Source organism: Ixodes scapularis, unplaced genomic scaffold (assembly GCF_016920785.2).
Source record: "Ixodes scapularis isolate PalLabHiFi unplaced genomic scaffold, ASM1692078v2 PGA_scaffold4__175_contigs__length_147842914, whole genome shotgun sequence".
In the NCBI taxonomy this organism is placed as follows: Eukaryota; Metazoa; Arthropoda; class Arachnida; order Ixodida; family Ixodidae; genus Ixodes; species Ixodes scapularis.
Window position 1 is genome coordinate 73,121,564 of NW_024609879.1, and position 23,409 is coordinate 73,144,972.

The 23,409-nt window shown below is 44.6% G+C and overlaps 1 protein-coding gene across 1 annotated transcript in view; it reads right to left on the bottom strand.

Annotated features, from left to right (window-relative positions):
• LOC120846292 overlaps nt 1-23,409 on the bottom strand; it is a 57,768-nt gene that overhangs the window by 8,444 nt on the left and 25,915 nt on the right. The window contains exons 4-6 of the mRNA XM_040218008.1: nt 7,797-7,877; nt 7,589-7,740; nt 6,445-6,485 (exon numbers count right to left, since the gene is read on the bottom strand). Of these exons, the coding sequence (XP_040073942.1) occupies nt 6,445-6,485; nt 7,589-7,740; nt 7,797-7,877 (274 nt within the window). The remainder of the gene's footprint in view (nt 1-6,444; nt 6,486-7,588; nt 7,741-7,796; nt 7,878-23,409) is intronic.

Sequence of the window (23,409 nt, forward strand, 5' to 3'; positions counted from 1 at the left end):
ATATCTAAATAATACATAGCCCAGCGTGTTCCAGCTTAGAAGGTACTTCTATGCAGGCCAGTGCTGCCGCCGTGTCAGTAGAACTGTGTGCATGTTCGTTAAGCCTGCTCGCATGCGAGAACTGGAACATTATGACATCTGGCATGATATTGCCGCGCGCAGGGCCGAGAAAGCAATGCTCGGTCACGGACTTCTAGAAGGTTCCCGTTTATTCTTGCCCCAAACGTAGCCTCTATCATTCTAGAAAGTGCATGTTCATTCTCACCCCAAGCGCGCGACGCTCGAACCTTCGTCGGCGAATCTTCGAGATTCTGACGCATTCTAGATATAAGAGGCCGACCTTCGTTGTTCCTTCTTTTGGCGTTGAAAGCGCGCTCCGCTTTTTTGCATAAACTTGCCAGCTGCGAGTAGGTGGGCAGCTTAATCGAACGCGGCACTTCCGTCCAGCCGTTGGCCACGGCAAAAAAGTTTCCTGGATTAAAATCTTGCCCTGGGGGCCGCATTCTGCCCCACAACTATATAAAAAAAAAAAAAAAAAAATCTTAGCACAACGGAAGGTAAAATGCCCCTAACAACACCCAGTGTGGTCGGTCGTAGGGTTCAGTCGAGAGCCGTCTGCAATGGGAGGCCAACCATATTGTTTTTCGTCGCACCCGTAAGATGGCGCCACAGCGCAACGCAAAATGCGAATTCACCCGAGAGAGACTTCAGGGAAGGCCATGATGGCGCAAAGTAGAGACTGACGTGCTTCAAATCAACGTCTTCGCCCAGCGACTGCTCGAACTGCTCCTTCGTCAAGCAGAGCGGCGCAACGAGGGCCATGACTTCCTCGTCGAATAAGCCGTCTTCCAGTAGAGAAGAAACTGGAGGGCGAGAAAGGGCAGGGCGTCCGTCAGCCACTTGGTTCTCCGAGCCCTCTGAGCTCTAGAGCCATGAAACGACGAAGGGAAACCAGGGCTTGGTGGTCCGTACGGAGCGTAAAAGGACGATCCCAAAGATCGTCCCTTTACATACTTTTACGTTGGTTCCAATGCTTGCAGGCACAGCCTATGCGGTTACTTCACGTTCTCCGACTGCTTACTACTCTTCGCTGGCGAAAGCGTGCGGGGTGCAAAACGCGATTTTGCGCAAACTGTGATCACCCAGTGCCAAGCTCGATGTCGGACGCATCCGCGGAGACGATCACGGGGAGACTGGCGTCGAACATCTGAAGCACGATCACGGGGAGACTGGCGTCGACAACGGCGCTTTAGATGAAGCGCTGGTTCTTGCGCAGCAAGACTCTTATTAGCTCTAACACGTCAGCAAGGCAGGTGAAGAATTTGGCATAGTACTCGACAGGGCAATAAACGAGCGTAATTCAGCAGCGTTGGTAGGGGCAGGCCTGTTCAGAATGGTGTCTACTTTTGTTTGTCAATGACGGGATGCCTTGCGCAGTCACCTTATGTCCTAAAAGGATAGTTTTTTTTACTCAGAACACACACTTGTCGTTCAGCTTCAGACATACAGCCCTGATGCACCGAACAAAATGGTCAGGTTGGCCAGGTGCTCTTGCTCACTTTTGCCGAACACGATGATGTCGTCGACGTAGAGAAAAACGCCATGACATCCCTAAAGGATCCGTGGTATCGTCTGTTAGAAAGCAGCTGGAGCCGATCCCAGGCCGAAGCATATCCGCTTAAAATGTAAAAGTTCATTGTGCGTGATGAAGGAAGTGAGGTTACGACCCTCTGTATTAGGAAGCATCCGGTGGCATACTCCGTTTCATCTTACGATGGACCGCAACGGACGCTACATGAAATCTCAACCAATCCAGTGCCGTGTTAATGATACGTGACCTGCGAGAGATGCGCACCGACGCGCTTGGCGCGCGTAACGTACTACGTGCACAGCGCTTGATAGGCTGGGATGGCCTGTAGCGCCAGCTGCGCTCCATCGTAAGGTAAAAAAGAATATAGGACGATTCGAGATTTAACTTCGAGAAGTGGGTGGCACTGGCTAAACTGTCGAACAACTTTTCTGCATGCGGAAGAGGGAAACTGTCCGTGACAGCAGCTTTGTTGGGCTTCCGAAGATCAACACAGAGTCAAATTCAGCCGCCCTTCTTTTTCCCGTTGACGATGGGAAACACCCACTCCGAGTCATTGACGCGCTCTATATCATTCAAGCTTTCCAGGCGATGAAGTTCTAGAGACACCTGAGGGTGGAAGGACAGCGGCAGAAGCCGAAGCTTCGATACGACAGGTGGTACCGTTGCACGGACTTTGACTTGAAGAATATTACCCATGGCAATTCCGAGTTTTGTGCAAAGAGAGATACGAACTCGCGAGAAAGGGACATCGAAAACCGAGGGGGTGCAAGAACAATCTGCAATGCGGAGGGCTGGTCGGTTTAACATGAGGATGGCACCGACGTTGTTTCAGAGCAACGAAGTGTAGAACCTTCGACGGGAAGGTATAAAGCCTCGATGGCGTCGATACCGAGGAGAGATATGCCTTGCAACATAACGTAGACTAGGAGGCGTTCAGTGCGTCTCTTGAGCATGACTTGAGCTGAAAAGCAACCGCGTACTGGGAGGTTGCTTGGAGTATTAAAACAATTTCACTCGTGGGGCAGAAAGCAACGATTCCGCAGCGAAATGCTTTATGAATTGGTTGTCCGTCCAGATCGAGACAGACGAACCAGAGTCGAGAAGGAATGTCAGTGTCCTGTCAGCAACATAAACGTCGAGAAAAATGCCGGTGCGATCACTGTTAGGGACAAAAAGGACGCTCAAAACTTCGTCATCGTCAGATGAATGGTGGCAGCCTACTTCAGCCACGGCGAGCGCGGACGAGTGTTGCTGCTTGTTGCAGACAGAGCAAAAATGGCCACGCCGACCACAGTGAAAGCAATGCTAATCTTGCGCCGGGTAGCGCGATGAGGAAGCACGGTGCTGGCGGGAAGTGCAGCGGAAGCAGGGCGGAGAATTGTGCGAGCCACGGGAGCGCTTTGGACTGACAGAGCGACGGTGATCATGAGATAGTTGACGTTTCCCTGAGATGCGGAAGGCACTTGGAAAGCTGAGTCACGGCGTGGCGTTTGGCGGTGGTTCGCTAGCGGGGATGGCCTCCAACTAGAGGATGAGCGAGACCTTGCTGACAGAGCCCGACGCTGATTGATGTTTGAAGTTAAACGCTGAACTGGGCTGGGAGTGAACTCTTGGACTTCCTGATCAGCTTGTTCAAGCTGTTGTGCTTACAGCACTGCACGTGTAAACGAGAGTGCCAAACCTTCGAGAAGAAAGTATTCTCGAAGGTGCTGGAAAACGATGCCTTATAAAAACTGGTCACGGAGAGAGTCCTCGAGGGCGGCAAATGTGCAACGGGGCGCGAGTTCTCGTAGTTCGGCATCATACTTTAGGACGGGCTCGCCGGGCTGTTGGATGCCACGACGGAACCGGTGGCGTTCGACAACGACATTGCTCGCGGAGGCGAAGTACTGTGTTCAAACAACGACGGCTGGACCGCACGGCGGCCGGAGAAACGGCAACAAAAGAGCGAGCCAAAAAAAAAAAAAAAACTCATGCTGAGACGTTACTGGCGAAGTAACGCCGCAGGGGAGACTACGAATTTTTGTCGCCAGTGTGGTATAGCAACCAAGGAGAAGTGACAAGCAAGCGTCTGCAGTCGAGCGACTCTATTTTTATATGTCCACGCATGTTTTTGTAAAGAACACTAGCGACAAACACAATAAAAGTGGACGGCCTTAGTATACCAACTGAAAGTACGATACAACATGTTTTTCCAATAAATCTAGCGGATAGATTGTTATCCAATCTCATATAAACCAATTCATCTCCGCGCAATTCAGTAGGGACATTAGTACGATGTGACATATATATATATATATATATATATACATATATATATATATATATATATATATATATATATATATATATATATATATATATATATATATATATATATATATATATATATATATATATATAACGGGCATGGTGGCGGGAGGCCGAAGGCGTGGGTATAAAACTGAGAAGAAAATACCCTTAGTGAAAAACAGCAACAACGGACGATTTAATCTTCGACGTTTCGGCCGGAGTCCGGCCTTCGTCAGGAAGACTATATCTATCAATATATATATATATATATATATATATATATATATATATATGTATGCAGTCTTCCCGCTAAATCTACATGAAGATTGACGTCGCATGACTTCTGAACCAATTTAGTTTCGGAGCACTTAAGGCTATAGATCAACTGAAGGTGTCCTCCAGCTCCGGAGATGAGCAAATTAACTCTAAGGTATTGATAAAAACTAAACACATTTCTTCCACTTTCCTCTGCGACATATTCTTTCGATCTCTTAAACTCTTTGAAGTGCCATCCGATTGGAAAATTGCTAACGTCATACCCGTTCATAAGACAGGTGACCGCCAGCTAATCAGCAAGTATCGTCCCATCTCGCTTACCAGCGTTTCATGCAAACTCTTGGAGCATATTCTTTATTCTAAAGTAATATACCTTCTAGACTCTCATAACCTCCTTTTCAAGCACCAGCATGGATTTCGCAAGTCATACTCATGCGGAACTCAGCTAACAGCATTTCTAACTGACGTTTACCCAAATTTCGATTCCAATGTTCAAACTGACGCCATCTTCATTGACTTCTCCAAAGCGTTCGACAAGGTTCCTCATCAACGTCTTTTATTGAAACTAAGAGATATTAATCGTCACCCCTCTGTAGTCATTTGGATTTCTGAATTCCTCGCTAATCGCACTCAGTACACTTCTATCAACAATGTGAAATCTACTACAAGCACAGTAACGTCTGGCGTCGCTCAGGGTACCGTTCTTGGCCACCTTTTTTTTTAATCTACATTATTGATCATCTCCACCATGGCATCAATTCTGAAGTACGTTTGTTCGCCGATGACTGTGTCATCTATAGACCGATTCATTCACGCCACAATCAATTAATGTTGCAGAACGATCAACAACTTATAGTTCAGTAGTGTCATAAATGGCAAATGGCTTTAAACTATAATAAATATAAATCGGTATTGTTTTCCCGCAGCTCACATGTTCTCTCCTCCTCTTACCGCCTATCTAGCATCCTAGTAACTGCTTGTTTATCGTATAAATATCTAGGAATTCATCTGAATCTGACCTGTCACGGACCACTCACATAACATCTGTCATCGCCGATGCTAACCGCACTCTCGGATTTCTTCGCCGTAACCTCAGACAAGCTACATCCCTAGTAGAACAACTAGCTTATACTACCTTGGTCAGAACTAAACTAGAATTCGGTTCTTCCATATGGTCATCGTGTCAGGCATACCTTACTAATAACCTGGAATCCGTTCAAAGTAGAGCCCTCCGTTTTATTTATTCCGAGTATTCCCCTTTCACAGGCATATCAGGATTTTGCCAATCAACTAACCTTGATACTTTTTCTCACCGCCGCAGGGTGTCTCGTCTTTCTCTTCTTGATCGGATATTTTATTACAACAGTCATCTCAGACAAAATTTGCTATCGAACCCCTACCGCATTTTCTCTCGTCTCGATCATTCTTTTAAACTCCCCCCACTTTCATCGTCAACCGTCACTCAACAAATGTCTACTTTACCATTGGCCATTGACGACTGGAACTTACTGCCTGACGTAATTGTTTCGTTATCTGACACTAAGATATTTTCTGCAACCGTTCGCTTATTTTTTTATTACCTATAACTAGATAGCAGCATGTTTTTGTTGATAAATAGTTGCTATTTTTTTTAAGTGTTCACTCCTTTCTATAATGCCCCCTGGGCCTTCAAGGAATAATAAATGATGATGATGATGTGATGATATGTTCAGCGAGGAGAAAAAAATATGTAGGCTGATATCACTCCTCCCTCCCCCCCCCCCCCCCCCCCCCCCCGCAAAAAAAAAATAATATCTTCTAAACAAAGATAAACAATCCCTTCAGAAGAGTGCATTTCGGGCTGTATTGGACTTAAAAAGAAAGTTCGCTGCCCATTTTCATATGCTCAGTAAGTACTTTCTTTGCATGTTTCACACATGTTTCTTTAAACGACTGTTGGTTTATATATAAAGAAACTGTGGTATTTACTTGAGTATAAAGACATTCCTTATCAAATTTGTCCAAGGCCTTTCCTCTGCAGAGCAGTGATACTGTTAATAATCGTGTTTTATATAAAGCATAACAAATAAGAACAAGGTTTAAAAAACGACTCCCCGCAAAAATAAGGTCTGGGCTGATACCGTTTCGACCGAGGACGTTATCTCGGTGTCGTAAGTCGCAGCTTGTTCTTCCATAAACACGTGGAAGCACAGACTTTGTTCATAAGCAAGTGCGTTCATCACTGGAATAAATCCGATATTGGGCACGCCAACACAAGCAAAAACACCTCAATGTTTTCAGCTTACCGAAATTCATCTTTTGTGATTCTTCGTTTTTAATACTTTCCCTGCAGGGAAAAAGGTGCAGTAATTCGATTTTAACAAAACCTTAACCATTCCTACTATATTGTCACGAATGACAGGTGATAAAACGGCAAATGACTGAGTAAACCGAACGTTTAATAGGGCGACCGTGTGCCCAAAAATAAAAAAAGGAAACCGAAGATAACAGCAGAGCGTCGCGGGCGTCGAAGTCGGCGTAAGAGCAGAGTCGAACGCTTGCGCGAAACTGATTCCGGCTCGCCACGCGGGGCCCCTTTTGTACCCGCGTGGACTTCTGGAACAATGTGCATAGAAGATTCGGCGCGTAGAACATTCTAACCTAGAAGAAGCGACACGGTTCTCGAAATTTGCAGGAATCTAAATTGAAAGAATAAATAAAAGACGCGGCGCTCCCAGGAATCGAACCCTGGGCTACCGCACGAGAGCCATGTGCGGTAACCACTCGGCCACGCGCGCGCTCGCTCGCCGGTGGGCGTGGCAATATGTTGCTTACAACTAGGCTGGTGTAAATATAGCGATAAATTTCTACTTGAGTAAAATAACTTTATCACGAAAAGCTTGTAGCCGCCTAATGCCATGGCCCTGCATGGCATTAATGTACGAATAAATGGTTTATACGAATACAGCATTATGTAGTTCTAACTCTCCAAGAAAACAACGTGACTTCCTTCGATGTATGATATGTAGTTAGGGGTCTTATATTGACGCTGTAGTTGGGCTATTATGTAAAAATGGTGTCCCCTAGGATAAACGTATTTGCCCTCCCCCCCCCCCCCCCTTTCACGGAAACTGCACAGATCGTTGATGTAGCAATAATAATTCTTTAAAAGAAAATGTTACCCCCGCTGCGCCCTGGTATTCATGAAGGTCGACACCGTCCGTTGGCACTGAGTGAACACATTTTACACTTTAATATTCACAGAAATTGCTTGGCTTTCATCTTGAAACCCTGATAGGCTGGAGAATCTACAACTTATTATATTGATCTAGTTTACCCAGTGTTAAGTTTTCATTGTCTCTAAAGCATAAATATCTTATGGATATTAAACAAAAATTCCTTCCTTATGACCTTGTTTTACGAACACCAAAAAAGTAAAAAAAAACTTACGTAGTGAGAAAGAGCAGAGCATCAATGTTTTTTCTATGATGCTTTCCTTTCAGTTTTTTCTCAAACCTTTTCATAAAAACTCCGAGTACTGCCTCCAGTAGCTCGGCGTCCAGAACATTCTTCTTACCGGAAGCGAGTGCTCTATAGGCGTCCTGCAAATATACAACTTAAAAAAAAAAAATATCACATGAACAAAAAACGCACTTACTCTAAACAGACTTGAATCTACAAGATAAAATTGGACATGAAGCACATTCTTTTTTTCCTGGTTGAGTAGTATTTCATTGATCTGAAAGAAAATAACAAAATGTGGTGTAATGCTTCAAACTGCTTTGTATTGAAGTATTATATTAAATAAATAATGTTTTCAAAAGGTAACGAAGCACATTAAGAACTAAAAATAGGATTTACCTAAATTTATTTTTTGTTAATGCATAGCTGCGGTCTGACGGCAGTGGTTCTCGAGGTGCGTAAATGCATCATTATTATTTAATAAACAGGGTGCTCCTTTTTTAGATTAGCAGACTTGTTTAAAAATAGCCGTTAAAGCTACACTAGTGCGGCTCATCGTTGAGCTACACTTATCGTTGAGCAATTCGGCCAGGTGGACATATTATAAGGCGCTAATTCTAGCGATCAATCGCCTAATTAAGTAAAATATGTTCATGAGCGTTTTAAGTAGTAAGAACAGACATATGTTTTCAATTAGAAACTTGCTGCGCGTCACCAGAAACCACTAAGTAATTTACAGAAAGACTGAGCGCTCGAGAAGCTCAGAAGTGTGCTAAATTTACCACTCGTGCAGCAGATGCGATAAGGCGTCCGCGCGACCTTTTCGTCACTTATCATAGCCACATCCTTGTACTTGTTGCACGAATGGTACGCGCTCGGGCTCAAAGTATTTCTAAAAAATATTGATTTAGTGGTTTTGGATGACGCTCAACAAGTTCCTAATTGGAACCATGTGACTTTTTTAGTAATTAAAAAATTAAAGCCGTTTACAACTCCCTGTAACGCCGAATTAGAGCGCAGGACTTGAGGAGGGTGGAAGGGTACTGAGGGGTGCGCATACCCCAACGTTGCATACCCCCTCCTCCCTCCTCCTCACCTCCTCATCTTGCCTACTACTCCTCCCACCGAGCGGCGTCGCCATCGCCGTCGCCGTTGGCGTAACCGCGAGATCACGTGACCTCAGGAAGTCATGGGACGCCACCGGGGCTACGTGACTTCACGGAGGTCAAGTGACTTTAGAGGGGTCACGTGACCTTACGATTACGCCGAGGGCGACGACGCCGCCGCTCAAGCCGGAAACAGGCGCGTAAGAGCTGCACTCTAAAAGTTAATTAACAAAGTGCATTTAAATAGCACACTGATCGTTACGACTAGCCCCCTATACCATGTTACCCCGGCTTTATAACTCACCTGCGCAAACCGCATAAATCTAGCTTTCACGGCTTTCTTAAACAAATCTGGTATAAGCTTAAGAACACCCTGTATGCGTAATGTTTAACCGAACAACGGCCAAACGTTTTTTGCGAAAAATAACTTGTAGCACATAAAACGATGAATCTCGTATTAGTTACCGCAGAAAGGTCGATTTATTCGGTGCAAAAGGTGTGAAGTAATAACGCTTTTTTTAATTTTTTGCTTAATTCACATTTTGGTTGCAACAAAACGAAATTTTATGTTTTAAAGGGGCACTCAAGTGGTTTTGGGGGAAGCTACTCTTTGGTGCAATGGCGTTTAAAAAGTGTCAGTGAATGAGTATCTTCAGTTTTAGAAGGCAGAACCGCCTATTAATCAGGCAGGAATAAAATACGTGCGGACTCTTTTCTGTTCCTGCGCCGACCAATGAAATGATCGTATATTTGAAAATTTTGGCGGTCTTTGTAAAGTTTCGCTAAAGGAACAATTTTCAGTTCAATTAGATATGTTGTGTATGGTAATTTCACAAGACGTAAAATAGTTCTAGTTTAGAACACGCAATACTGCAATTATCGTTTCCCATACAAGGGGCTACGTTTTCTCCTCGCCTTCCTCCGCGGGGGGTGAATTTCCTGTTCCCTCGGGATGCGCGCGGAAGCGCACGTATTATGAACTGCAAACATGGCGTCGGTGGTAATCGTCGACGTGGACGGCGTGGTGAAAGCTCATCGTTCCGCTTAAAAGCGCTATCCTTGACTGTGAATTTTCGTCGTGTGTCGCTATGATAACCCAGCACGTAGTAGAAGGGAAGACCACCTACTCGTACGGCGATGTCGTGGCGGCACTCGCAATACAGCAGAAACGCCCGTGCCGTCGTGTTTGTTTACTTCGACTACAGTGGTGCTTTCTAAGCGTTTGTGTCCTCGAACATCGCCCGGATTTCTTATTTGGCGCATTTCATACGTGTGCTCAAGTTCAAGGTATTACTGGCGCGTACCGTATAAAGGATGCGAGTTTTCACGCGTTTTCTTCACCGGAAAAAAGTGATTAGTGTTAGCAATCCTGAATTCTCGCAACGTCTATCTGATCACGATATCATATTTCTACGTTGCCATATTGCTGCTAAGATTACATCGTCTTTTATAATCGTAGAAAGGGCGTGTGGCGATATTTGTACTATTGGCCAAGCCGTGTATTAGAGCCATGATCGTCTAAGACGGCGTACTGCATCTTTTTCTGTTCATTTTTTCATCCACTGTACTCTGCAAGCCTACCATGAAAAAAAAATAAAGCTTTAGGCTATAGAAAACTGTCTGTTTATATTCTGTTACGGCATTGAGTGGCAGTGCGTCCCATTTTTAGAGGCGCCGCTGAAACAGCTGATGGCGGCGTAGAAGCGGTCGCCGTGCTGACGACCCGCTGCGCTTGTTCCAGTGGTTGCGGGTGTAAGTACTGTTATGAACGGCCCCCGGACCATGTTCACAATGTCTACATCTGGCCGTTTGTTTTCGTCGAGCGCCTTCCGCGGGTTCAAGGTCATCTGACTCAGCGAGCCTGGCGCAAGCATCGCTTCGGAAGCACGCCTGCCCCGCGGACGCACCAGACGGGCGCCGTGATATAGCCAGACTTTGCCGTGTACACGCGTCTGGATATAGCCTCCGAAGAGGGAAAACAACGTCTCAGGTTTCCCACCAGGGCACGATCCGGGGCGATGAAATCATCAGGACGCCTTCATTCAACGCGTAGACACGAAGAGTCGAATGTCGGCACGTCACGTCGCGGCCCCGGACGGTGTTTTGACCAGCTGCGTGAATTCCAACGAGCCGGTGTTTTGGTGAGACTCTCGGCGCCGTCTAGACCGACGGTGAAGTGTTTACGGCGGCTCAGTGTGCGTAATAGTGGAATGTGGGGCGGTGTTTGAACTAGACACCTTTCTGTGATTGGCCGACTATCCGCCGATGTAGGGGTCCCTACCTAGGGACCTGGGGAGAACCAAGTGCTTAAAATGAGCGAACTTTGACAAGCAAACATCTTCTCTGGTCTTGAACCAACTGTACATCATGTAAATAAACAGTGTACATTTCGAGAGAGATCGCGGCTCATCGTTGTTCCCGCTGAGCTCCAGCCCAGTGCCTGGCTCGAGTCGCCCCTCCACCACCACGGACCCCGCTCGGTCAAAACAGTACGCGCGGCGCAGAGCGGTCGTTCCGGTTGCAACCAGTGTTGTACACGTTCCTGAAAAAAAGGAACGAAAGCTCGTTCCTCGTTCCTTCTGATTTTTGGAACGCGTTCCCGTTACAAGTTTCATATGTGAAAAAGGAACTCGTTCCCGTTACAGTTTCAAAAATGGAACGTATCGTTACATATACGTTACATTTGTATTTTTGCTAATTACCATATTTAGTTAAATCAATCAGAGTTTTTTTATGTATCCCATTAATAGTCAACATACGAGTTTGCATGTCGGGATGGAAGGGCACCAGGAGTAGAAAACACGCGGAAGTAGGGTTTTATTTGTTGATATATGCATGTTAAAAATCCCAGCTATTAAACATGTCCATGTTTGTAGTGGACAATTCAGACGAGCTAAATTTAATGTACTTTTACCCAAGGTTGCACTAGCATTTTACAACAACCTCACACGCTTCAATTTAACAGAGTCCCGTGTTAGAACTTGACAACAGTTGCTTCTCCTTGTTGCTGTCCGCAAGACAAGCGAGTGAAGGAGAGGGTAAAGCTTCTGGTAAGTCAGTATTGAAAGCTACAAATACTTGGTTGGGAAGGTTGAATTTGTTGTTCAGTTTGAAGCTGGGGGACAAGAGAAGGAATAAAGGCTATTTTTTGTGTATCTTTTAAGTGAATAATGTTCGGGATACAAGGGTGAGTCCGATATCTCGCAATCTGTGATCTTGTTGTAATTGTAGGTCTCGTTATTGAAGTTCAAAAATGGCTGTAGTCGCAATAAAATTTCTGGGTGTATGAGGATTCGTGGAACCAAAGAAAGTAGCTGAGTTTGAAACAACCCTCTTTCTTTGTCTTTTCCTACGACTAAAAGTTTTGCTTGTTGTGCCGCAGTTTCGGGCACTCAAAAATATATCGACTCCCACCAGCTCTCCTGCACCCGAAACTGTTAGCAAGCAAGGACCACACAAAATAATCCATAAGATTAGTAGCCAAAAAGTTAACGAGATCCTGCACTTCGTAAAGATATTGTGTTTGTACTTTCATACTTTCCCTGTTAGAAATAAAATAAAAATCACCCCACTGGACGAAAAAAAGGAACGCCGTTACTCTTTCCGTTCCAGCAAAAATGTAACGCGTTCCCGTTCCAGTTCCAGCGATGCAAAATGGAACGGCGGCGTTCCTTCGTTCCTCCTAAAAGGAACGCGTTCCAGGAACGCCGTTCCTTGGAACGCCGTTCCGTACAACACTGGTTGCAACGGACGTAGTCGTAGGTAACGCGCTCGTTGCAAACGTCTGAACCAGCGTTCCCCGTCCTCCCGAAGCGAAAGTCAAAGTGGCGACATCGTTCGACATCACGTACCTATGCAGAACGTTGGTTTGGTTACGGCTTGCCCCAACCGCAAATCGAAGAACGCCCGAAAGGTCTGCGTTTCGTCGTCCTCGAAACCCGAATACGACTCAGAAGCGCTGCTATTGTCCACATCGCACGTCGGAGTGGCGTCATAGGAGATCATTCCCAGGTCGGCTCTCTGCCGAAGTATGTCAACCTCTAACGTCGTCACGTCCTCGAGCGTAGAGAACTCTGACTCCGCCATGACCGAAGCTCGAATGACAAAGAAGTTCAACCGGTGCGGCTACCTCATGATCGCTGCGCGACGGAACGTCGTTCAACGCCATTAACCCGAGATCGTTTTGATATGCGTGCGATGACCAATGAGAGTGGTTTCGTTTTCAGATGGATCCGAGGTTTGACGGCTTTCAATTACATTTTTATTAAAGAAATAATCATCGGATGACTATATTTTTAGGTTTTTAGAGATACTTAGGGCGTCTAAATTCAGTTCTCATCATCAAAACACGAACTCAAAAACCACTTGAGTGCCCCTTTAATTCAAAACTTGTCAAGCGTTATATATAAAAAAAAAAAACTCGTATACCACAAAATTGTAGAATAGAGACTACAAGATACGAAAAAAACTTTATCGATTCGTTGAAGCAGGATGCATTGTCGGGACCCAGAGAGACGAAAACTGCACTCCATACCTTTATAAGATTTACTGATTTAGTGGTTTCTGATCATCATCAGAAATATAGTTAGCACTGCTTGTTTTAAATGAATAAAAACTTAGTTGGCAAACTTAATTAAAAACCTAATTATTCGAACCCCTGCATGCCATAATGAATTGGCCACCTGACAACGAATGGCATTTAACCAATCTTTATTTCTGTGTGAATGTTTTTAGACGCAGGCTTTGGCCGATGTTTGGTGAAACCTCTGTTATAAAACTCTACGTGCACAGAGTCAATATTATTATTAGATTTTGCGAACATTCTTAAGCGAAGTTTGACAGGCCTGAAAACATTAAGCATCTAACGAAACGAACGTTATTACGTGTAACTGAATTGCAAGTTATGTTCGTCATATATAAAGATATGAGTTACAAATTTGTGTTTATTAACTTTTAAGATAAATAGAAGCTAATCGGTTCATAAAAAAAAACTTAAATGTTTACGCCTTTTAGCAATGCGAGATTAGAGCGCAGCTCTTTGAATAATGTAGATTTTTTGATATACCGTAGTAGAGAATTTGTGAGAGAACTATATATATATATATATATATATATATATATATATATATATATATATATATATATATATATATATATATATATATATGTGGTATTAATGCAAGTCCAGGCGTGCTCACTTGGCTGCCACGCTGTGTGTAGGGCCGAGGCCACACAATTATTTTGGTTTTGCACGGACTGTACTAGCCCAGCGTGTCGATGACATTGTTGCACCAAAGGCGCCTGCCATCGTGAGCTCGTTCCACGCCTCTCGTGAACATCCTCGTGAGCGTGCGTCCCGTGGTAATCCTTCCGCTGCGTTAAATTCTTGGGCGCGTAAGCATCATTCAAATATGACATAAATACTTCATAAAAAACCGCCACGGCACCCTTGCGTGGTCTAGATCTCCGCTCCCGAAGCGGTGCTAATCCCAAACACATCCTCATTGCTACTTTTGTGTGCGCTCCGGTTGCTCGGGGGTGATTGTGCTCAGGAGCTGTAACAAAGACTGTGCCAAATACTACAAATCAATTTATTTCGTTTTATTGAATTGGATTAACATTGTTTATAATTACTAATTTCAAAGATATACGGTAATTGTTTTGCTCCTGTTCTGAATATTTTTAATACCCTTCATAGTAACTCTTCCTCTTCCACACGAACATCAACAAGAAGAAGAGGACATTTCACAACCATTCACCCTGAAGAAAAGCGGTCCCCGCTTGAAACGTCGGTGCAGTAAAGAAAGGCCTCTCCTGGATCTCCTCCACTTTCGTTTTACGTCCAACCGGCCCGTTGAACCTTCTTACCGTATATATATATATATATATATATATTGTGAGACAGAGACAGGTCGGTCAGATGACGGTTTTTTTATCAGAGTCTGATGGCTGTAGAACGTTTTAAAAAAGGTGCCACTAATCAGCTGACGATGCCGATCGCGCCACACACAGCCAAAAGTGACGACGACGATGTCCTTGGACAGTGCTACCAGAAGCGCCCTCACAGTTTTCCCCCGGTTGCGGAAAGGTGGCCACCTGGCCACAGAGGGAAGGAAGGGGTGCCGTTGAGCGGGGAGTGAAAGGTTTCAGTCGGGAGACGTGAATCTGTTCGCGGCCGCGGTAGCGGCGATCGGTGGGTGTTTGTACTGGTTCCACGAGAAAGTTGACAGGAGTTGTTTGAGCGATGACGCGGTAGGGGCCGATGTAATGAGGCAGTAACTTTTCAGAGAGGCCGGGCTTGCGTGTTGGCAACGAGACGAGAACAAGGTCTCCAGGTTGAAAGCTGACGTTCTTGTGGATGGAGTCGTGTCGGGTTTTCCGTTCCTGTTGGTGTTGAACAGTGCGAACTCGCGCAAGTTGACGGGAGTCTTCAGCACGGGACACGAGGTCATCGAGGAGAGTTGTATGGGGCTCAGTTGGAGTATACTCGAGTACTGTGTCGAGCAGTGATGTCGGTTGTCTTGCGTGGACGAGCTCAAATGGCGAGTACCCAGTTGTACTTTGAATGGCCGTATTATATGCGTATGTTACGAATGGTAAAATTGCATCCCAGTTGGTATGATCTGATGATACGTACGTTGCGATCATGTGCGCAAAGGTACGATGAAAGCGTTCAGTGAGCCCGTTGGTCTGTGGGTGATAAGCGGATGTTGTTTTGTGGATGACTGCACAAGCAGCTAAGACCTCTTGCACTGTTTGTGACAAGAAGGTACGGCCTCTGTCGCTGAGCAGCCAACCACTTAAGCGATCGGCACTGGTTGATATAGAAGCACCTTCGTGTTCAAGTGAGTCCTCAACACTGCGCAGCCGTGTTGGCGACGGAGACGTCGCCAAAAAGAAATCATCGGGGTCCCGTGCCAAGCCGAACGCGAAGCCAGGAGTTACCTAAAATGTGATGAGTGACGTTCAAGACGCTGAAAGAGGGCCTATATGAGGACGAATAGCGAGCTAATAAAATTCCTCTAAATTTCACAACACTAAATGTCTGAGGTCTAACATCTCGTGCGAAACAGGTGCAACTTTGTCGGCTCTTGCAACGTGAGCGGCTGGACTTTGTTTCGATTTAGGAGACAAAAATAGAGTCGGAGAAGGCCACAACAAGTGCGCTCAAGCCCTTTCTACACAGGTGTGAAGTTTGTGTAAGCCACGCTGTGGGGCTATGGGCTGGTTGTGCCTTGTTTGTCCGCAAAGACCTCGCTCTCGTGCACGGTTGGCACTGAAGGCCGTTTTATCTGTTGTGACATTTACTTAGAGGGTATTTTCTGGTGGCTGATTTGTGTTCATGCCGAAAGGACTGTTCGAGTCGGCTTTCATTTTGCCAAAATTTAGATGCTTTTCCTGACACCGACGAATGTGTTGATCGGTTTGGCGACTTCAACTGTGTATGCGAAGCCCATGACCGCTCGATGATCATCTGAGACCCGACAGCAGTAGCATTGCTCTCAAGAATCTCGTGCGCCAACACTGCTTAAGTGACGTCGGTGCCTTTTGAAAGTCTATCAGTTGCTTCACGTACTCGCGAAGTTTTGGCCACCAATGCATCGATAAGATATACGTGTCGAGTTGACTTTTGGAACACAAATTTGAATATTAGGTAACACGGGTATCCTTCTCTGACCATAGTTTTTTTAACTGTCAGGCTGGGTGAGAAACGTAAAGAAATGTTTAGACCCAAATGGGCACAGTGGAAGTTAAACAACAGTGTTCTATAGACTGACACGCGGAGTGGTTCTGTTTATCAACACGGCCGGAAGGCTGCGCATGCGCGGTAGCTATGTGGGCAAAAGCTACCCGGCTCTCCGTGTTTTCGCTATTGCGCTGTGTGGCGTGCGCTCGTTGTTGACGTTATAGGAACGCTTCTAGCTTTATTTGTGAGTCGCATTTCGTGGCAACGTATGTTGCGTGCTATGCCCGACTATTTGAGCTCGCTACCCGATCCTGAACGGTGGCGGTATCGAAACAAACTGTGCGTGGACGGCGTTGCCTACGAGGATCCGTACGCCGTAAACAAGGCCTGCTGGACTTCCGACGTGAAGTTGCTGCCACCGAAGTCGACGGCTTACGTCGTCGTTTATTTAGTTTTTTCGTCAAGCCAGTTCACGGCCGACACGGTGCAGGCGTACAAGTCTCTCGAAGCCTACGATTAGTTCGAGTCGGTTTCCGCACTGCCGGCGGGATCCGCGGACTGTGGGTCTGCGGGAGTGTATTTATTAATTGATTAAATACACACAGCGTCCTCAAGTCAAGGTGCGATACTCTTCCTACCTTCATGACCACAAGGCATGACAAGCAGTAACGCTTTGTCCGTTCTGCAGTGTTGGCAGTAACACGTTACAACTAACGGCGTTATCAGGAACGCGACACTTTTTCCAGTAACGTAGTAACCTACTCGTTACTTTTTCGACACAGTAACGGGTAACGAACTTAAGTTACTATTTCAAGTAACGTAGTTACGTTACTCATTACTACAATGCACTTCAATTTTCCGTGTTTTTAGGCGTCAGGCCATGTTTTTCTTTGCGTTTTATCTCGTGGGTATTTAGGTGAAACCGTGAAAAGAGATAAACAAATTATGTTCAGTTTCTGCATGAACATAATGTTTTTTGATATATGAGCTTATGCATCCCTGTATAGTCAAAACCGTAAAACGTGTTAAATCACAACTTAAAAAGCAACGCAGAAGTACCGTGCGTTACGTTTTATCGGTAGCGGTAACGCGTTCCTTTTATTTTTAGGCAACGTAGCTCAGTAACGAGTACCTTTTATTTGCAAGTAACGAGTAACGTATTTCGTTACTTTTTTTCGGTAACGCCTATACAACACTGCCGTTCTGTCGCCTATCCCCTTCTGCTGAGTAGCACGGGCGTAGCGAGCCTCCGACGAGCGCTTGGCCGGTGCTTTGTGCGCGAACACCGTGGGAACAAAATCCGGGTGGCCTCGATCAGTCGACGTTTTCCCTGCACCTAAGCAAGCCTCGGGACGAAGATTGAAATGGAATCCGCACTTGCCTCCAAGAAAGTGCTTGCCGCACAAACGGTCGTTCGCGCGAGGCGTCCATAATTTTCGATCCACGGATATTATCCACCTTCTATGCCTTTCAGAGTCTGCCGGGAACTTGTAGAAGCTCACTCCGCTATTTGTCTTGTACATTTCGGTGAGATTAACGGCAACAAGCTTCGCGCAATGCTGAAATGCTATGACGCCCATGCGAAACGTGCGCCCTTTTGCCCACACCCCCCGGCTCCAGCGCGATCGCAGCGCCGCCGTAGCGCCGTGACGTCAAGCCCTTTAATGCGCGGCTTATTACCTGTTTTATGGCCAGTGGTAGTAATACCGAACTTTCCATTTTTCACAGTGGGATAGTTTTAAGCAAGAAGCTAAAAACATCTCAAGTGAGTGTGCGTGTATTCAGTAATATTACGAGAAAGCGGACAGGCGTGCACTTACCAGGGTTGTAAAAGTTACTTCAAAAATTTACCTAAGATACAGTTACAGTTACTCATACGAAAAGGGACCTAGGTACGTAACTAGGTACGCGCTTAAAAGTACCTAGGTACAGGTACAGTTACTTTAAAGATACTTTATTTTCCCCGAATTCGTAAATATATATTGGAAGTAAAGCTTTTTATCCTAAGGATTAACACAAAAACTAGTTCGATAAAAGTGCTTTATTGGTGTCAATGCGAGAAATCAGAAAAACCGTATTCACATGAGCCGGCGGTGACGTTGAAGGGCTCAGAATACGTCGGCCGCATGAAGAAATGCATGAGTCGAGAGCATATGCACCTAACCTTTGCGACATCGAGCGAAAGGCTTCAAGCTTCTTCGTTTGTTTTTCTGCTTTCGCTAGTTTGAAGAAAAATAAGCTTTTTTTCTTTTTTCTTTTCGGAACTTTCTTCGTTTTGATAACCGCCAAATTTGAGTCCATTTATTGAGTGGAAACTGTATTATATACGCTACGTTACATTTATTTACGGTTGTAATTATAATCAATTTTCAATTATATTTTATATTGCATTTATGGCAGAAGAGAGCCACCACCCAGACAAGATACAATCAACAGAAGCTGTGCACATCTTTCAAGTTATCTCTTCTGTATAGTTGTCAGAGGAGCTTTAAACACGCATTGAAGTCGATTTCGGTTTGAGATGAGGGAAGCAGGTCGCTATTTTCCCTAAACGTAGTTCCGATTCGACTCGATAAATTCGTGTCGCTTGAACGGCATCGCTAATCTATCGATCGCTCAAATGAACACCGCCATTCGCTAAAGCGTCGTTCGATGAAACATCATGGCCGGGGCTTCGTTCGCTAAAACATCGTTAGATCAAGTCAGTGCCTCCCAGGTCGTACCCAGCTCAACATTTATCACGGCACATGGTAGTGTGTTGGATTTATAGCTTCCACCATTTTGATGAAGTTATAAATCCTGGACCTCAGGATTTATAGCTTCTACCATTTTGATGAAGTGAATAAAAAAGTACCTGTAAAAAGTTACTTAGACACAGATACAGATACCGAGAAATGAATTACCTAGGTTTGTACCTCAGGTACAACAAAAGTACCTAGATACCTATTTCCAGTTACTTGTACCTAGATATATTACAACCCTGGCACTTACACATATCATTCACGAACTGTATGAGCTAGAATGCGAAAAGCAAAATAGTTCTCAAGAGGAAATTCGCTTTCTGAAATCTGGGCTCCAATGCCATGAGCTTTAACGTTACCGGGGAGTGGCCATACGATCAAGATGTCAACGCCTTGTATCGGCTGAACAACGTACTAAAAGGACTTTGGATGAGAAGTACAGACAGGCCTTAGCACATACAATTTCGGAGTTCCTATGTAATGGCGCTTGCTCAAGATGTACCTTCAGCATTATGACCGCATTCACGCAGCACTATTAAAACTTATTTGGTCAGGTCCTCCCCTCATCAAACAAAGAGTATATGCCCCTCGTTTCACTGCTGCCCAGCTTGAGTGACGAGGACTCCGAATTATTTACTAGGTCGTTTTCTCTCAGGTCGCATTAGCTAGTCGGAACTTTCATGACCTATAAAGAGCGCGCTTGTGCCTATCGAAATGGCTGGGACCTGGATGACCGTCGTAGAACAGCAGTAAGACGCGGGGTCTGCGACGCGCAACTAATTCTAGTTTTGCTTTATCCAGCAGTACTACAACTACCTTATTTTCTTTTCCGCCAGGAAGGTGTAGACAAGCACCGTTTTCGGGAAGCCGGTCATCGAGAAGCTAGGAAGCGCAATTCTCACATCGCGGTACCACAGTCGCTGAAAGTTGCGAATGGTGACATCGCTGAATATCACGTCCAGCGGCAGACATTAGACACATCGTTTAACTACAATCCATATTCCGTATAGGGGAGTTTGCTATAAACGTATTTGGGATACGGAAATGAGTGAAAGGATAACAAAGAGAGCCCACATAATAGCCACGGCACTGGTCTCACCTTCTTCAAGTAGGTCGCGTTCAGAAAGGCACTCAACGTTAGGGGACGATTTGTAGGTATGTTGAGAGGTCATCCTGCACGTAATTCGTTTTCTGTCCTGTTCTCTGCTTATCAATATTTGTTTTCAGGCAGTGTTCGCGAGAGTAATAAGTGCCGGACTGACGACAAAAAGAAAATACTCAAAAACAAAACCTCGACGTTTTGCCATAGTAATATCAAATATACAAGCAAAAAAAAAAAAGTGCCTTATTTTTGTGTTTACTCTTCATACTCTTGTATTTGTTATTTTATTGACACTAAAGTCTGCATTGTTTAAGTGGGTCGTTTCCGGTTCTGCGTTGCGCCTCAGTGTGGCAATCTCTTCTTCCGTAAAAGCACCCCTTTTGTTTGAGGATTTTTCGGGGAAACTCTAGGAAACAAAAGGCACCTTTCGGAAGGCGAGGTAAAAACCTTGATTGTACGAGCTTTGGGGTGAAATATGAGACACAATCGGCACAGAAGTTATGTTTTCACGATCTCAATTTAAGTCACCGTTGCTTATCGGAGCTAGCAACAGGATTTGGTTGCTCAAAAGAATGTCCACATTTGCTAGTGCCACGCCCACGCCACTTCATGCCGAGAAACTCAGAAAATGGAGAAATGCCAAAATGTATTTGAGATAATGGGTACAAGATACTCATAAATTTATATAAAATTCAGTATCAAAAACCCTCGATCAAAAGTATCTGCAAGATACAAAGATACTCTAGAAAGTATTTGAAACAGAGTATATCAGTATATCGAGCAGAGCATCTGCGATAGGCACAAGTATATAAACAGCACATCAAACGAAAGCCTAATATATGATCTATATCGAAAAAAAAAATTATCTGCATTGTGAATTAGGTGTAATGCAGTGAAACAAACACCTGAAGAAAAGAGGAATCGCTAAAAGTACGATATTCAAAATAAATTTTCTAAAAAAACAAATTTAAATTTTCTTGAAGTTTTGTATGGTAACGTTTTAACATAATCGGGAAACGTTGATCAAAATTAGATTGTTTTTTTAACGTAACGCCATGCGTTAAAAAGTTGATATTATCCATTCTGCTATGCAATGATAATCTGGATCTTCACCGATTGTTTTGCATGGTTATATATTATCTGTTGAGATCTGACTTATTTCATTTATTGTATGAAATTTTATATTCTAAACACTACTGATAAATCAAAGGTTCGTTTAATACAAGCTATGAAAATGCATTGCCACAATTTAATAATAAATACTTAAAAACAACGTTAAAAGCAATTTATAGCAAAAAAAAATATTTCTGAAACTTGGCACAGCTGCATTCACAAATATATAGGTACAGCATTTACAAGGTTTTATGAAAACTTCTAAGGTAACAAACAAAAAGCAATCCTGTCTAACCGGTGACAGGTTGATCACGTCGATCTACAGGGCGAGGAGACGTAAAAGTTGCCTAACATGGCAGCTTCTCCCCACGCGCTAATGCTATTGACAATCGAATAGTTCCTTTTTTGTCTTAATATTTCTTTCAAATAAACACTTGTGCAGGTAAAATGGAGATATTAGCACTAACGCGAAAAAAAAAAACACCTCAAAAACGTTCATTGGGATCAGTCTGATAACGTGGCTAACACTTCACTTTCACGGTTTTGCGTTTATTTTTTCAATCACCAAGTTAACAGACCCGTCTTCGTTCTCAACCTTTACCCAGAGATGGAATGTCTCAATGATTTTCACGGGCCATGCAGCGTTCCAGTCTTTTTTCTTAATGTTGCGGCAGACCTTTAGGCAAGTTGCATCACTTCTGAAAGCACGATTCCAGGCCTTTATGTGGCAACCGCCTGAAGAAAGTCGTCCGCACATCCGATTGTTTCCAGGGGCCCTAAACTCGTGAAACACGAAGTTGGGGCCGAAGTTGAGAAAGCGCACCGATTGGACTATCACGAGGATGACTCGGCGTTTTTGTCGCCAACATCCAATCGGCGCGCTCCGCCAACTTTCCGCTCCAACTTTGTGTTTCACGAGTTCAGGGCCCCAGTTCTAATGATCTGAGGTAGGGCTGGGCGTCGATTAAAAATTTTAACCCGATTAATCGTCACCCTTTAATCGATTAATTAATCGATTAATCGGTTGCGTTAATTTTTATAAATAATTTATTAACAAGAATGCAACAACTCGTCTTGCATTTAAAGACTTATTTTACTCTCTGTTACACGGCGCAAAGGACATTTAGAATTGAGGACACATATAGTGCAACGATTCAAAGGCTCACATATTTTTGCTCCAGCTCCGAAGACAAAGAAGTGTGTCCACATTCTCCGGCAAGAAGACAAGAAGTCAGAGCTTGGGCGATGCTTTCTTCTTTTTTTTAGAAAAAGGAACCTCGATGAGAAGGCGTTGATTGTTTCCGTTTTGGCGGATGGTCCTCGCTGCAGCTACATGGGTGCTTCGCTCGTAGGCGATACTGAAGCGAACTTACGCTTCCACTGTGCGAAAACGGACTTTTCGGATGATGCAGTGGACTTCCTTCGAGTTAAAAACCTCACCGCTGGAGTTTACTTCAAACCAAAACTTTCCAGCGATATTGCTTTCCATACTCGTGAACTCTTCCATTTTTACGTGCCGAATACTGGAACAAGTAACCATGGCGTTGTTAGCTTCCCAGGTTGTTTTTCTGCTTGTTTGTCTTGCCTAGGCAGGATGTGTAATCGATCCTCAACACGTGAAGTTTCTCGGTCGCGTGGGGATAAATTGCGGGCCCGGCTTTTTCGTCTGGCCTCGGCAGAACTATAATATATATCCTCGAACACGTGACGCTTCCCGAGCGCGAGAATTGAACCTTGCTCATAGCACCTGGCTGGGAACGGACTTCTTTTGAGTACCGATTAAAAAACCGAATAACCGCTTAAAAAGTTTGATCGCGATTAAAGCCTTAATCAATTAATCGGAAGGTTAATTGATCAATTGCCCAGCCCTAATCTGAGGTTGTGCAGGCATGCCTGGTGTTGGAGCACTGCACCCACACCATCACATGCACTTTTGCCATGCCCTGTAGCAGAGAAACTCCTCTTGTTCAATTTATTTCTTTTCATCATCTCGTACCGCTGGAACCCATTTTTGAAATGGCTTGCTGCTCCGTCGGATATAGAGATTAGTTCTATACTTC